The sequence below is a fragment of the Podospora bellae-mahoneyi genome, chromosome 3 (genome assembly GCF_035222275.1).
Source record: "Podospora bellae-mahoneyi strain CBS 112042 chromosome 3, whole genome shotgun sequence".
NCBI lineage: Eukaryota > Fungi > Ascomycota > Sordariomycetes > Sordariales > Podosporaceae > Podospora > Podospora bellae-mahoneyi.
The window spans coordinates 3,227,984-3,243,903 of NC_085882.1; the positions used below are offsets into that span (position 1 = coordinate 3,227,984).

At 53.4% G+C, this 15,920-nt stretch overlaps 4 protein-coding genes across 4 annotated transcripts; 1 reads left to right on the forward strand and 3 right to left on the reverse strand.

Moving 5' to 3' along the window:
* Nucleotides 1–5,042: 5,042 nt before the first annotated feature.
* On the forward strand, nucleotides 5,043–6,284 carry QC761_309420 (uncharacterized protein; the record flags this gene model as incomplete). Its single annotated transcript, XM_062878090.1, has 1 exon — nucleotides 5,043–6,284. The coding sequence occupies one exon, from the start codon at nucleotides 5,043–5,045 to the stop codon at nucleotides 6,282–6,284; it is 1,242 nt and encodes a 413-aa protein (XP_062733922.1).
* Nucleotides 6,285–8,279: 1,995 nt separating this feature from the next.
* Nucleotides 8,280–9,647, reverse strand: ARG8 (acetylornithine aminotransferase; the record flags this gene model as incomplete). The annotated part of the gene is made up of 1 exon (XM_062878091.1): nucleotides 8,280–9,647. The coding sequence occupies one exon, from the start codon at nucleotides 9,645–9,647 to the stop codon at nucleotides 8,280–8,282; it is 1,368 nt and encodes a 455-aa protein (XP_062733923.1).
* Nucleotides 9,648–10,029: 382 nt separating this feature from the next.
* On the reverse strand, nucleotides 10,030–12,754 carry QC761_309440 (uncharacterized protein). Its single transcript, XM_062878092.1, has 6 exons — nucleotides 12,400–12,754; nucleotides 11,843–12,264; nucleotides 11,716–11,743; nucleotides 11,042–11,662; nucleotides 10,380–10,988; nucleotides 10,030–10,287 (listed from the first exon to the last, which is right to left on the reverse strand). Exons 2-6 carry the CDS (start codon nucleotides 12,085–12,087, stop codon nucleotides 10,234–10,236), a joined length of 1,557 nt encoding a protein of 518 aa, XP_062733924.1. The 5' UTR covers nucleotides 12,088–12,264; nucleotides 12,400–12,754; the 3' UTR covers nucleotides 10,030–10,233.
* An 850-nt stretch (nucleotides 12,755–13,604) lies between these two features.
* On the reverse strand, nucleotides 13,605–14,750 carry QC761_309450 (uncharacterized protein; the record flags this gene model as incomplete). The annotated part of the gene is made up of 1 exon (XM_062878093.1): nucleotides 13,605–14,750. One exon carries the CDS (start codon nucleotides 14,748–14,750, stop codon nucleotides 13,605–13,607), a length of 1,146 nt encoding a protein of 381 aa, XP_062733925.1.
* Between the last annotated feature and the right edge of the window lie 1,170 nt (nucleotides 14,751–15,920).

Below are 15,920 nucleotides of genomic sequence, written 5' to 3' on the forward strand. Positions count from 1 at the left end.
CGTACGGGGTTGTGAGAAGGTGGAATGGAATGGTACGATGGCTGGTGGTGGGTTAGTGGGTGGCGACCTTGGAGGAGGTAGGGTGGTGTTTTGAGTTGAGTGGTATGTTACGTGATGATGGACTTGGGCTCTTTGATGAGGAGCACGGTTTTCAGGTCAGGGAGCGCGGGAGAAGGGGCTGTGATTATTGAGATGTTGGGTTGGATAGCCCGAGGAACTGTTTTGTGTCTGTGCCATGAAGGGTTGCTGGTTTCCGGGCGAAGTGGTAGTTCTAGGGGGGATGGGAACTCACTACGGTTATGGATTGCTTAGATATGCGGTGCTTTCCTTCAAGGGTTGTCGCTCAGGGTTGTTTGGTGAAGATTTGGCGGGTGTGAGGAGGGAAGATGCTGTCTCTGAGCTCTCGGCGTTTTCATCTTTGGTCATCACACGGAGGTGGCCTGGTTGTCTGGTTGTCTGGTTGTCTGGTTGCTCCTCAGGAGGATGGTGTAAGCATGCCGCGCAGCTCTCTAGCAACGGAACAAGGACTCGTCCAACGACGCAAGCAAGGATGAACTTCTTGGGGATGTAGAAAAGACAGCATTGCACATTGGCGACCTAAGATGGTGTGTCATACCCACCGATCTTTGTCAGATGGAATTTGGGGATGCACAACAGTCCACCTAACTATAAGGTACCTTACATCGTTGGTGGTGTTGGTAATGAACGGTAATGGTAGTATCAAGATTGTCTCGCCTCAGCGCATGTGAATGGCAGTAGCGCTTGGGCGGAAAGGAAAAATAGCATCAGATACATTGCCCACCACATCTTTTCCCCTACTCTTCCAACACACGCAGGCGGGCGTATTCTGGGAAAGGTGTGTTCAGTGCTGGCGCGCTTACATGAAGAGAGAGCCTAAATAGGTAGGTACATACATCTACAAGTTTCAGGTTTGGGATGAAAGGATCAGTGCGGGAAAGGTGTGTGGTGTGGTAGGGCAGGGAGATCATTGGAGATCCTGACCCGTTCATATTGCGATCTAGGAGACTGGATGAGTTTGTGATTGGAAACAGATTCATGGGGTGTAATGTGGTCTGCCATGTGAACTGTCGTGATGTTTTGGTTTAGTAGTTGGTTGTTGAGAAGTTGATGATGCGCATGGGGAGATAGTTTACTCAACCGATATCACAACGCGCCTAGATCATGAGAATGTCCCTTCAGAAGCATGTCCATTGGTAGGTTATTGAGAGACTGATCTGACAACCTACCGACCAGCATCCGCTGTCTTTTATTTTTGGACTCACTCAGCTGCCGAAAAACCAACGTAAGTTTTTTTCCTTGGCTCAGGAGGCTGGAAGCACCTCCTGATTGATATCCTCGGTTGAGGTGGTTGGTTGGTGGCTGGAAAACGGCCCCTACACAGCTTTCAACTCTCGAAAACGAGGAATCCCAATGTTGAGGTGATTTTAGTCTTCTCACAATGATCTCCCTCAGGGAGGCTGTGTACTATTTTTCCACTTCTCTGACATGTGCAAGTTTATGCGATCCGATGTGGTTCAATGCAAGACAGACTCGGGCGGGAAAAGGCTTGTTGTCTCGGAATAGAGGATTCAGGGGTGACCCGGGGTCGCTCGGGGAGCGGGGGAGGCGCGCACACACCTTCAAGGTGAAGGATGATCCACCCCATAGATTGGGCTCCAGACTGCCGGGCTTGAAGAAGAATTGTTGGATTGGAATCGAAGGGTTGCACACATTGACACAGCGCTTGGCGAAGAGAATGCTGAATTAACATGAATTTGGGCGAGTGTTTCTATGATATGGAACTTTTGGGGGTTATAAGACAACAAATAAACAAAAGTCGAGATGTTACCTAGGTAGTGAGGGGCAAAAGGATCATCGCTGAGGAATGCTAGATCTGTTAGAGTCTAGACCAGATATCAGTAGAAACGTTGCGCTCGGTAGAGCCCCGCAAGTCGCAAAATAGCCAACGTAGACCTGTTGTGCAGTTTGTGGTTGGATGGTGTAGGACCGACAAACTTGTCCTTCACCACTCGCTTACCGGAGTATTCTGCTGTCTCTGCCTCTTTCTCACATGTACTTTGTGGGAGGAGGCACACATGCGGTTTTTACACCGGGTGCGGGCCTGGGCGGGCCTGCCTATCGCGGGCATTACCGCCGGCTGGTTGCGTGATCCTCTTGCTGACTTTTTTCCCCCTCTGCAATGCTTGTGGTGGTGAGGGGTAATCGGGGGGTTGTTTGTGCTTCTTTTGTCCGTCAGCCTCCAGCAGCCGTCGGTGTGGACTGTGATAGCCCCTGAGTGGTGCCTAGTTTGAATCCGAGTGTTTTCCCGATGACTTAAGAGGCGTGGGTGGTGCATCGGAGCCAATGCAGGAACCATCGCAAAAAGATATCGCCACCTGCAGGTCCACCGTCGCTCAAAAAAGAGAGATTTCGCAGCTGACGCAGCTGAACGTGCAGCGCCGATGCGGTCCACGCCTTCATCCACCTCTTGTCGTCGTCGACCAACAGCTCCGTTTTCACGCCGCAGCAGATGTTGTGCATAATGGCATAATGGACGAGGTGGTGGGTGGAGTGGTCAGTTGTTGGTCAGTTTGCGTGGTCTGCGAGGGAGCGAGGGCGGCGTCGCCTGTCGGTTGCCGCCTCGGGGTTGCGCAGGGCACATACCGTAAGGCACACACACCGCCCGGCAGGGAGAAGGTGAAGAAGCATCTCAGCCAGTCAGGGGTAAAATCTGCCCCTCCTTCTTCTCTTTCTGTGCGTCTTTCTTGTGCACCGTGATGAACAAACGACAACCTGCATCAGTGCATCGCAGGTTCTGTCGATTTTCTCTTTCTGTGGACAGTCAGGGTCTTGCATTGACCGCGCGGTCGGCGGCCGTCGATCATCAGACCTGAGGGTGCTTGATCTCGACTGGGACAGGCTGGCCAGGCGCTGTCTTTGGAGCGATGTTCCCCGCCTGGATGTCGGGATGTCGGGAGCCCTCAGCCAGCCAAAAGCTTGATGGGGTTGACGGGGTTGACGTCGGGTTGGTTGCCGTCAACGGTTGAGCTGCACTGCCTACGTAATCATGGAGGGGGGTGACAATTCCTCCAAAGAAACAGAAAAAGCAGCCGAAAAGCAGGCGGTCGAGAGGCCCAGTGGCTATTTTATGGCTCACTTTATGTAAGGTACGGTTCGGGTAAACTCTCGGGATGATGTGCGACCTGCAACTTGGGATGTTTCTCTCGCTATTTTGCCAGTATTCTCGTCCCATGTGTTCTTAATTTGGCTTTTCGGGCTGCAGATGAGTCAAGCGGTTGGTCTTGGTGCAGAAAACCTGTAGAAGATCGGGTGGTTGCGGCTGCTTTCACGGCGGTCAGGACGGTCTGTAATTGCAGGCCACTTGCCACTTCGTGATGGCTCAACTGTGAAACCGACGGCTTCTCGTTCGTATGTTCTGTTCGCACGGCTTCAGAGCAAAGTTCCAGAAAGCGGTTCCCTCTCGGACATAACCCCCGGGTTCTGCTGCGCAAGGCAGACACCGAGAGACAATTCGTCGGCCGTCGTCCCAAAGTGAACATGTCCCTCCCCATGTCTGCAGGGCCCAGCGCTTGACAAACAACCGGGACACGCGGCGTGCCGTGGTGGTCTGGATTGGGGCCACAGTGGCACAGTTCTTTTTTTCTTTTGGGGCTCCAGGGTTGATGAATTTTCTTCTTCTAGGGTTATGAGGGCTTTTTGAAGCGAACAAAAGGGGTCAGTGTTTCAAGTTTGTGGTGTTCGGGCCAGTCGGGCGCTTTCAACCAGGTTCCCCAGGATCTCGCCCAGACCAGACCTTTTCCCACCAGCCAATCAGAGACTAGAACCGCTCAGGCACACTCGGGCAGCCATTGGATGAACTGACAGCTGGCCCCTGATGGATGGGGCACTTTTGGGTTGCAGCCCCACGGACGAATACCGAGTGCCCAGCGTTCCAGTGGCAGCGGCAGCCACACACACAACGATTTTCCAGGGCAAGCGCAAGCGTTTCCCGTCACACCAGCGCCATCGTCGCACCAGTCACCAGTCCATCGTGCATTTTCTGGACGGTCATCCTTCTCACTGGCTGTCCGGACTTGGACCTGAATTTGCATCTTTTCTTTTGGGATGTTATCCTCAATCTGTCCCGCGCGCCTGTCTACCAATCCTTTTGCCATGCTGCTCCCTGCCAGTGACCGACCCAGCGAGTGCTGTTTGAGGTGAAGTGAACAGGAGCGAGCAATTGCCACCGTCCCAAAGATACCGAGTATTGCCGTGAGTGATGGATTTGAGCGGATATTGCAGTGTAATGCCCTCTCTCACGGCCGCATTGAACACAGGCCGCAGTTCACGGCACTCCAGATGGTGTACCGTACAACCAGTCCTCTTCGAGGATCCCGATCCCCACTCTGACCCTGCTGCTTGGATCTTCTTGGACCGTAGCGGCCCAGCAGGGGCGGGGGTGTCTTTTGCGGTGGAGCAAGGGGAGGGAGCAAGCGGAGGGATGGGTTGAGAGAGGCCGTTCGTCCAGTGGCGTCTGTCTGTCCAGTGTGCGTTCGAAACAGCAGGACGGGGGCCAATCGTCTCTGGATGAACGGGTGGAACAGAAACATAAAGGGAGCTCTCCCTCTTTTCCAATCTTCCTTTTATTCTGCCCTTCTCTCACCACGGCATCACGCCTCTCACTTTCCTTCAGCAGACCACACCACCCCGTCAAGGGCTTCGATTGATTCTTTTTCTTTTCGCTTTCCACACTTCACGCTTCACTCAGATAGCCCGGTGCTTTCGACAAGTGACGACACTCCCTATTGTTCGACAAACAATAGCCCCTCAACCAGCATCAACAATCAGCTTTGTCCACATTGACACAAGCACCCACAACCCCATTCATTACCAGCCTCCGAGCAGTGCTCAAATTTTCCAGACTTTTTCTGCGACCACTTGCAAGCTTTTCACTCCTTGAAAACGAAAACTTCAGAGAACCAATCGATCACTCGCCTATCCGGCATCCACAGAACCACCAAACAACAAACAAGAACTTGACCATGTTCTCCAACGGATTCGCTACCGGCGCCATCGCCTTCCTCATGGCTGGTGCCCAGCTCGCCTCGGCCCACATGGAAATCTCAGAACCTGCCCCCTTCAGGTCCAAGTTCAACCCCCATGCCACCAACATCGACTACACCAACACAGCTCCCCTCGCTGCCAACGGTGCCAACTACCCTTGCAAGGGCTACCACTCGGATCTCGGTACCGCCGCCGGTGCTCCCACCGCTTCCTACCGCCCCGGTGGCTCGTACCAGTTCAAGGTTACCGGCGGTGCTCCCCACGGCGGTGGTTCGTGCCAGGTCAGCTTGAGCTACGACAAGGGTGCGACCTTCACCGTGATCCAGTCCATCATCGGTGGCTGCCCGCTCGCCTCCAGCTACCCCTTCACCATCCCCGACGATGCCCCCGAGGGTGAGGCCATCTGGGCCTGGACCTGGAACAACAACATCGGCAACCGCGAGTTCTACATGAACTGCGCCCCCATCACCATCAGCAAGAGCGCCGCCAAGCGTGAGGTTGAGGCTCCCAAGGTCGAGGAGGCTGCCGTCCAGAAGCGTGCTTCTGTCGGCTTCTCCTCTCGCCCCGCTCTCTTCGTCGCCAACATTGACAATGGCTGCTCTGTCGCCGAAGGTACCGATGTTGTCTACCCCAACCCCGGCCCCGATGTCATCAACAACGGCGGCAGCACCGGCGCTCCTTCCGGCAACTGCGGTCCCGCCGGTGCCCCCGCTCCCAACCCCGGCAACGGCGGTGGTGATGCTCCCGCTCCCGCTCCCACCACGACTGAGCAGGCCCCAGTCGTTCCTCCCACCACCACAGCTGCCCCCGTCACCACCAAGGCTCCCGCCTCTCTTCCCGGTGGTGTCTTCATCACTGTTCCCACTCCTGACAAGCCCGTCACTTCGGCCCCTGTCGATGTCCCGGCTCCCCAGCCCACCACTCTCGTCATTTCCACTCGCCCTGCCAACACTCCCACTGCCGCCCCCGCCCCCGTTCCCACTGGCGGTGCTGGTCAGCAGCTCGGTTACCCTGCCGGCACTGCCTGCCAGAATGAGGGCTCCTGGAACTGTCTCGGCGACGGCTTCCAGCGTTGCGCCTCCGGCACCTGGTCTGTCGTCCAGGCCATGGCTCCCGGCACCAAGTGCCAGATGGGTGAGGGCCCTGAGCTCCTCGTCAACAAGCGTGCTTCCCGCCGCAGCTTCAGGTGGAGACAGGGCTCCAGACTCCAGCTTGCTTAAGCTTTTTCTCTACCTTTTCGGAGATGGACTTCTGCAGCTTGCTTGGACAAGGACAGCCATAGACATTGTTCTTGCGTGATGTCGATGGATTTGATGAATTCGTCAAGACCCCTTCTTCTTTTTCGCTTCTAACCATACCCCCTCTTTTCGACCTTCGCTTCTCTGTTATACCCGACACACATTTCTCACATCGTTGGTGTCATTCGTTTATACATCACCACTTTTTGACCATATTTGACATTGGTCGACTTTTTTTTCCCCCACCTTTCACAAAGAAGGAGGGGTTCACAAACTGGGAAGACGGCGTTTTTTCATTGGGAATTGGATTGGAGATGGATGGTAGGCAGCATCTGGTGGCAGCAAATTCATTTCGGGAGAGGACTTCATGTAACAATATGACTTTTTTTTCACACAAACATTTTTTTTTTAGAGAGAGGACAAAAGGGAAATGCATTTGGGAGGAACGGCTAGGGTGGTAGGACAGTTTAGATCGTCTCTTCTCGCGAGAGGAGATGGATGAGCAAAATTCCATCGCTTATGACCATCCTTGAGTGATTTAAGACTTGTGACCCTGTGGTGCGTGATATGGAATACGATGGTAGAAGAAAAGCAAGACAACAGCTGTTGTATGCAACTCCCACCTGACACTGCACACCATACTATGCTGTCGAACGAGAGATGAAGTGTGGCAATATGCCAGACGGCAAACATGCTACACGCATGTACAACCACCGTCTAGAGATTTCCTCCCATCCACTTCCAATAGCCCACTGGTATCTCATGCGTCGATACTGCCATGTGGCTTTCCCGGTGGCGATGTCGAGCTCAAGAAAACACGGCCTCTACCTACCTTACTTAGTGTATGACCTCCCTCCTGGCGTTAAACAAAGTCATATGCTTGCCACAAAACTTTGTATCAGAACTTGCTGATGTGATGTCTCACACACCACTGGACGAGATCAAAGAGGTTTCGAATGCTCGAGGTCCGCAACCGTGTGCCCTCTACATCATGTGGGAATTCTGCGGCCTCTTCTCACCCACCTACAAGAGGTACAGCCCAGGCGGTCAGGTTGCCGTATGGGTTGCTGTTTTGTTACCCAGACAAGGAAGTAGGGGTATCAGCTACCTTGAAGCTGAACTTACTCGATTCATCCCATCGTTTGGAGCCGGGCAGGGGGTTTGTACATTTTCTTTGACCAGGTAAGTCCCAATTCGGTGCCCCGTGAGCTTTAATCGAACCTGTGGAGGGAAGATGATGCCTCCTCCCGGTTTGGCTTCAGCGGGCTAAATTCCTATCAATTCTCATTCTTGTGGAAGCTTGGTGGATAGTACATTAAGGCCCTGCCATTTCCCATCATGACATGTATCCAAAGGACTGTTTATATAGCTGGTTTTATTACATCGTAATTTGGAGAGGGGTTTTTTTTGGGGGGGGTTTTTTTTTTGCTGTTTATAGATCTGTTCTGGTTGTCTTTGAAAAGGCCAAGCTGCCTATTATCTTGGAGGGAGGTAAGGCTGGTTCTTTTGCTGTCTTTTCCTAAAGAGGTCAGACCATGATATATACAGACGCCTAGCTGTTCATAGATGGTAGGTGGCAGTGAAATATTCCCTCGGAATGGCCCGCAGGCAACAAAACTTTTTTCTTTGTCATCAAACTGACTTCCAAAGTAGGGAGGGCCTGAGTCCTGGTGGCTGAACAAATGGTGGCTATTTTCTTTCCAGACCCTGGTTTATTTCTCTTGCTATGACCTATCTCCTACACCATTGTGTATCCTATATCCATTGCCACCAGTTGAACAACCATGTAGGTGGAAATGTAAGCCTATTATGTCAACAAACAAGCACATCCCGAAGCAAACTATGACGAACCGGAATCTCTTTTATTTTCCAAACCATCCAACTCCAGACAATGAACTTGACGAAAGATTACACACAAAAGATCCCCCATCCCCACCATCCCACCACATCTATACGCAATCCTCACCTCACCCCTTCTTACTCCCTCGTCGCCCTGATAGCATTCTCCAACTTCTCCAACCCCTCCTTAATCTGCCCCTCCTCGATCGTCAACGCCGGCACGAACCTCAACGTGTTCGTTCCGGCAGTGATGACCAACAAACCCCTCTCCCTCGCCGCCTTGACAATCCCCGCCGGGTCCTCACTCAACTGCAACCCCAAAATCAACCCCTTCCCCCTCACCTCCTTGACCAACTCCGGCCACTCCCCCCTCCACCTCTCAAACGTCTCCCTGAAGATCTTCTCCTTCCTCTTAACCCCCTCCAGCAGTTTCTCATCCCCCAACCTCTCCACGATATTACAAGCCAACCGACAAGCCAACGGGTTCCCCCCAAACGTAGTCCCATGATCCCCCACCTTGATCCTCTCCCCAACCTTCTCGTTAATTATCGTAGCCCCAATAGGAAACCCATTCCCCAACGCCTTCGCCGTAGTCAAAATATCCGGGTGCGCCTCCTTCGGCAGATGCCCATGAGCCCAAAACTGCCCTGTCCGTCCCAACCCACACTGAATCTCATCATAATGCACCAACGCCCCCACCTCCCTGCACCGTCTCGCCAACCTCACCAAAAACTCATCCTCCGCCGGCGTGACCCCCCCCTCCCCCTGAATCGGCTCAACAATAACACTGCATGTCCGTTCCGTCACCAGCTCATCGATCCCAGCAACGTCATTCAGCTCCCCCACCCTAAAACCCGGAACCATGGGCGCAAAGGGCTCCTGATACTTGGGGTTAGGCGTCGCCGACAGAGACCCCATTGTCCGGCCGTGAAACGCGTTCCTGAAGCTGACTATCTCCACCTTTTGCCCGCTCGGATCGACAACCTTGCCGACTTTTCTCGCGAATTTGATCCCCGCCTCGTTGGCCTCACTGCCGGAATTGCAGACGAATACCTGGGCTGCGTCGTGCATGCCCCCCTTTTCCCTCGTCAATCCCACCAGCTTTTTGGATAGTTCCCCCACCCAAGAGTTGTAGTAAAGATTGGAGCAGTGAGTCAGCGTGGTGGCCTGGTCGGCCATGATGGCGCAGAGCTGGGGGTCGTTGTGCCCGAGGGAGTTGACGGCGATGCCGCCCGTGAAGTCGAGGTACTCCCTGCCGGCCGCGTCCCAGATCAGGGAGCCGGAGGCTTTGGTGAAGACGATGGGGGGGCGGGAGTAGGTCGTCACCATGTAAGGGGAGGTGGAGTCGATGAGGGATTGGGATTTGGAGCTGCCCGGCATGATGTCTGGGTGCGTGATTTCCTTGTATTTGGGGACGGTGGCTGTGCTGGCTAGCCTCGTTGATGCCAGGGAGCAGCAGCGCCTGCTCGCCGTGGCGGCGAGGCGGAGGGTGGGACGGAGGGACATGATGAAGATTTAAAAAAAAAAAAAAGAAAAGAAAAGCTGGTGAAGTTAAGGGTTGGGGTGTGATGCCGACAAATAGAGTTGGATGGAGTTGGAAAAAGTCCAACGGCGCGCAGGAAAAGAAAGCAATTGAGTTTTGAGAGATCAATCAATTGCAAAAGGCGCGGCGTCGACGACTTTAAGAACAGGAGGATGTGGATGAAAGTGACTCAAGAAAGATCCCAGTGACTCCATTGACTGTTGTGACTGTCCAACCCACTTCGCATCTTATCAGATCAATACCCGAGAAAATCTGTCAAGCGATGTCGGGGATGTGCCCGCAAAGGCGCGTGCCCCACTGCAACGGACGGGACTTGGCTCGTTTATCGATAGCACAACCCCTGTCAATTGAGACAATGATTGGGTCATCAAGGTTCTCATTTTCTGTCTCTGGAATATATACGCATACACAACATCATGACGGACATGCAATCCTCAGCGTCAACAACTGCTGTCCACTGGGCAGCTCGACACTGAGAGAAGCCTTCTTTCCCCTCCCCACCAAGCCCCTTGCATTCACAAGAGTGTGACAGCCCGCTCGGGCCTCTCCTTAGCAGATAGCGTGAGTTTTCCCTGTCTTCCCCTGAAGAGAATGTTTTTCCTTCTGTGTAAGTGGTCAGCATCACTTCTTCCGACAAAAAAATATAACAAAAGATGTTGCAAATGGCCTTGAAAAAGGGGAGAACAAGACCTTACCCGATACTTGGGGTGGTTGTGTGAGGCTTTCCCGCTCGAGGTGTTGTGCTTGTGGATGAAGTCCTGCTGCTTCTTGATGCTGTCCTGGTCCATCTGTCCGAGAAGCTGTTGACTCTGCTTGATATCAGCGATGAGGCTGTCGCATCGACTGCGCGTGAAATCCTCGCGAACGACTACGCGGAGCATCTTGAGGTTCTCGGTGTTGGGCGCCATGGTATACGCGGGGACAACCCAGCCGCGAACGCGCAACTGGTGAGCGAGGGCGAACTCGTCATAGTTGCGGTCTTCTTGGGGCGGGAGACGGAAGGCTACTAGTGGCAAACCCTCGCCCGACTTCTTGGACATGATGATGAAGCCGAGAGCCTCGAGAGAGTCTGACAAGTAATTGGCCGTCCGCGTCAGGTTGCTCATGATGGCCCTGTACCCGTGTTTCCCGAGTCTGATGAGCTGATAGTACTGGCCAATGACCTGACTGGCCCCTTTGCTGAAGTTGAGGGTGAAGGAAGCTTGATCGGCGCCCAGGTAGTTGATGTTGAAGACGAGCTCTTGGGGCAAGAACTCGGCGCTCCTCCACACAACCCAACCAACACCAGGGTAGACGAGACCATACTAGATCCATGGTCAGCAAAGTCCAAGTGTTTTTCTCAGGGGTGTTGACAAACCTTGTGCCCAGACACGTTGATGGAAACGACATGTTCCAGTCTGAAATCCCATTCAAGGTCTGGCACGACAAATGGTGCCACAAACCCACCGCTGGCAGCATCGACGTGAATCGGCGTGTTCAACCCCTTCTTGGTCAACAAGTCATCGACAGCCTTGACATCCTCATACTCGCCGGTATAAGTCGTCCCGAGAATCACGCAGATGCCAATAGTGTTCTCATCGACAAGATTGACAGTCTCCTCGGGGTCAATGACATATCGCTCCTCGGTGCAGTACACCAACTTCTCCTCCACCTCGAAATAGCGCGCCGCCTTCTCCCAGCACACCTGAACGGCCGACGACATGACAATGTTGGGTCTGTCGTACGGCTTGCCCTCCTCTATCCTCTTGTTCTTCCAGCGCCTCTTCATCGCAAGCACAGCCAACATGATGGCTTCACTGCTACCGACGCAGGAAGTGCCAATAGCGCCGACATCGTCTTCGGCGCCTATCGGGGCGTGAAACAGTCTCCCGATCATGGAGACGCATCGGTTCTGAATGTCGGCCGACTGGGGGTACTCTTCATAGTCGATGAAGTTTTTTGAGAAGGACTCGGTCATGAGCTTTTCCGCTTCTTCCTCCTACATGCAGTGTTAGCGCATGTTTGAGCTGCTCTTTGATAGGGGGTACATACCATATAAGTCGTGACAAAAGAAGCCAAACTGTGGCACAACATGCAGCCGTTAGCATTCCGAAGCAGGAACAGCAGCGCACGGATAGTCGCTCGGAGCCGAACGGCCGAACATGATATGACGACTTACTTCAAAATGGGGTTGCCGTCCAGGCTCAAATGGTCCTTGATCAAGCGGTAGGCTACATCTTTGGACATCTCGGCCTCGGGCATCTCGTGCTTGGGGAGGTCTCTGGCGGCAAACCGGGAGCCGTAGACGCTAGTGGTGAAGCTGTCATCGTCATTGACAAGCTGGAGGTGGGCCTTTTTGATGCCACTAGCCAGCTTGCCGTCGACGACGTGGTTCTCGTCGGGGATGGTTGAAAGGTGTACCATCTTGGGCCAACCTCGGGAGAGTGTATGTTCTATTGCTGAAATGATATTGCGCAAAGCGATGAGGAGGGGTCTGAGCAAAACAGACAGAGTGGAAATCTCCTTCACAGTGCTAGTTGGAGGGGGGATCTTATACTCGACAAACAGTCTAGCAGCTACCTAGAACAGGAACGGGGACGTCTGTTGGCAGGCCCTCTTTGTCAGCTGCTGCGCAACACTGGACTGGCAAGAGTTGAGCGTGGGGAGCTTTTGCCCCGGTCATCTCATGATTGTCACGTTTGGGGTTCTACGGGCGGAAATTGGCACACAACTGACCGGTTTCCACGTTGGGCAAAGCCACGTCGATTGAAGCCTCGTTGGGCCTCCACGTGTGTTTTGCGAGAATCGTGAGATGAAGAAGAGAAGAGGGGAGGCCGCCCCCCCAGCTTGCTTCCGCAGTAGGAAGGAGGGGTTGAGGGGAAGCAGCAGCTCCTCGAACGAGTACGGACGGACACAAAGCCCACACAAGTTCGAAGTTTAGTGAACACCCTGCATTAGTGGTGACGCAGCCTCCGCAAAGCTTGTCGTCTGGAGCAAATCGAAGGCCGTTGGAGGCGACATTTCCATGCAGCTGCCATGCTTTGTCAGCCCTGCCTGCATCCTGGCTGAGCGGGGTCCCACACACCTCAATTCTCTATTGCTCGACCAATTCAACGTAGCACTGAGATCTAATGTTTTGTGATCGAGAGCTTGTGTTGCAAGTTGAAACTGTCCCTTCGTAACTGCTGCGATGTGCTCAAGAATGCAATGACATCATATCACCGAGACCGGAAAGAGATATATCGTTTGGGAAGGTGCCTCTCCCAGACTTGGACATTTTTCAGACCCCTCTCAATGGAGATGAGGAAAGAGCGTATGGGAGGTTTAGGCAGGAGCAGAGGTCCCCCAAACCGATCAAGAATTTTTAGAAATTGGGAGCCAGTTTTGATTCCTTGATGTTCCATTCCAGCTCAGCCCTGACATGTGGTTCGATGCGTGGTTGATATCACGGTCATTTACTCTTTACCGGTTGCGAGCCCTTCCAACACGGCCCAGATCCCTATTCCAACGTGTGACAATCTACAACGAGCTTTCCCTCATTTAACAACATCTATATCTGACGCATTTGCCACCGCGAAGAAGAGCATGCGGCTTTGCCAGAATGGAACATCGGATGTCGATGCCGGTGATACAAATACTCTCCACCAATCAGAGCTTTGGTCACGCACCGAAGGATCAAGCCACTATTCCCATTAAACCCTTGGATTGTTCAAAAGGACCATCCAGCCCAGATTGTCTGGAGATTCTGACGTCGCCAATATTTCACAGTTTTGAGCTGGTGTTGCTACTGCCAGCTTAGTCGGTGTGCTGAAACCTCCTCCCGTTCTGCTGTCCAAACACCTTTGACCATGTCGACAGTCGGTGATGCAAATAAATTCCCCCAAGAGACATTAATCATTAAGCCTAGGGTTCAAAATCGCCAAAACCACGGCTCATCATCTTCACATCAAACCCGATACAACATCGTACAATATCTCGGCCAACCTGTCACCCTTCTTCCAGATATCATCATGATCACCGCCAGCCTCCATTTCCCGAATATTCAAAGACGATGATTTGCTCAGGTAGGCCCCCATCTTTTCGAGCTGGTCGTACGGCACCAGGCTGTCCTCACGACTCTGGGCCAGAACGACTTGTTTCCCTTCCTGCCATTCGCTTGTCCAATCGTCTGCCGTGGCAGGGCAGGCATCTTTCCAGACGGTCTCGTCGTCTCCAAAGGCGCCACGAGTAAACTCGTCATACGCATCTCTCAGGCCAGCATATTCGGGCGGTGGCATGGTGATGAAGCCAGCCAAGTCGTACAGCCCGTTCAGACCAACGACAACGGTGGGCTTCACGATGGCAGTGTCGAGGCCCCATCGCGAGGGGGCCATGACTGCTTGGAATGCGAGGGTTGCTCCACAGCTATGACCGGATAACAACCATGACCCAGTTGCACCACCCAAACGCTGGAGGAATGCCAGGCCACCTAGGACGTCGCTGATGTGATCTGGGTGTCTGGCCTCTCGATTCGGGTCTCGCCCTCCGGTAGGGTGGTTGGGGTGGGGAGAGAGCCGGTAGTTGAGGGATGCCACACCGGCGATGGGAACCGAGCCCTTGGAAAAAGAACTGGCGGCTGCTTGAAGGAGATTGATAGCTGTGGGGGAGAACGACGAGGCGTCAATCATGGGGTCGCGCCAGGCTCCGCCATGGATGTAGACGATCCAGTGTCCTGACTGAGAAGGGAGGGAAGGGGCATCAGGAGCCTGCGGGGTTGCATTTCCAGGGGTGCCCGAAGCGGGAAGCCAAACATCAAGCGTCTGGAGTGACAAACCACTGTTATCGACGCCCCCAGGAATGTAGGGGACTTGAGATTTGCGCCAGCCGAGGACCTTGCCGCTTTCTTCGTCTACCACAGACGTCCAGGGTACTGAAGCCCATGCCAGCTGGTCTTTCTCCGACAGCGATGGCATCGTTGCGGTCGTTGTCTTGTTGGACTTGGATTGTGCACCTGCCGCCGTTGAGAAACCCGAAGACGCGGACCTGGAACAATCGAAGCCATGGCGTCGGCGAACCTTGACCACGATTTGGCTCAAGCGCCTCCACATGGCGGTGGACAGTGGATTGTGTGGACCTGACAAGGACTTCTTTTTAGCTTTCTAGGTGGCGCCGATCGGATCCGGTCTGCAGTCCGGGATGCACTTCCGGTCCGTATGCTCCGGCTTAGGCGGAGACAAATAAGGCAGACGTACAAAGTCAACAAAAACAACGGGGATATGGCTTGCAAAAGTCAACCGCCGATGATGGAGGACTTGGGGATGGTGAACATCAACACAACAACGACGGTGATGTCATGGTCAAGTAGGCGGCCGTTATCTCTGTTTGCGCTGTTTACTCGCCTTCCATCCGTGGCGGCCGACGAGCCGACAAATGCCGCGTATTTTCACGGCTTACCAATTCGCATACTACCCGCGTGCATTCTGTACAGTGTGGGTGTGAAACAGAACGTTGGTTGAAAGAAACATGGTGCAGACAAATCGGAGTGCGAACCGAATTGGGGCCCGGAACTCGGAACGGGAGGTGCGCTGTTTTCGGAAGCGGCCGAACTGTGTGTGTTTCCGGGGGAGAGGTTACGTAACATTGCGTTGTGTACGGGTGTAATATTACCGGGTGGTATTGTAAAGAGTGGTATCAGGGGTCTGTTATTGCTGAAACCAACAGCAACGGGCACACAAGACGAGACAGCCCCAGCCCCAGCCCCAGCCCCAGCCACACCACAAAACGTATGTGCTATAAAAAGCGAGAGTGTGTTTTGATTGTATATATATCGAGAGAATCTAGGCAGATTTCCGACATAGTCGATTGATTAAGACCCCGCAAAAATATATGTAAGTTTCTTCTTGGATGGTGTGGGGTTGTTTTTATTCCGATAGGTTCGGGATTTTTTTGAGGGAGGGGATAAAAGGGTTGAGGGAGATGGTGGGTGGGTTAATATGGGAGGTGTGGGACTTGGACCGGGAGGATGGGAATGGGAGAGTGACGATCAGTTGTTCTGGATTTTTGGGGGGAGGGATGTTGGTGCGGTAGTTGAAGGGGAGGATAAAGGGGGTTTTCGGTGGGTAGTTTTGATGACCGGGGAATAATGAGGAAAACGTGGTTTAGATTGGTGTTATTTGGGGGGAAAGGGGGGGGAGGATTGTTGCTGGGGGTTTATGAGGTAGGATATAAATATGGTAGGATATATACATGGTGGGATATATGTATGGTGGGATATATAT

Bases quoted from the DNA above. Each gene is read 5' to 3' on its own strand.
- QC761_309440 (XM_062878092.1), bottom strand. From the start codon at position 12,087: ATGGTACACCTTTCAACCATCCCCGACGAGAACCACGTCGTCGACGGC. The intron at 11,744-11,842 runs GTAAGTCGTCAT...GTTGTGCCACAG, and splicing joins GACGGCAACCCCATTTTGAA to TTTGGCTTCTTTTGTCACGA. The intron at 11,663-11,715 runs GTATGTACCCCC...CACTGCATGTAG, and splicing joins CTTTTGTCACGACTTATATG to GAGGAAGAAGCGGAAAAGCT.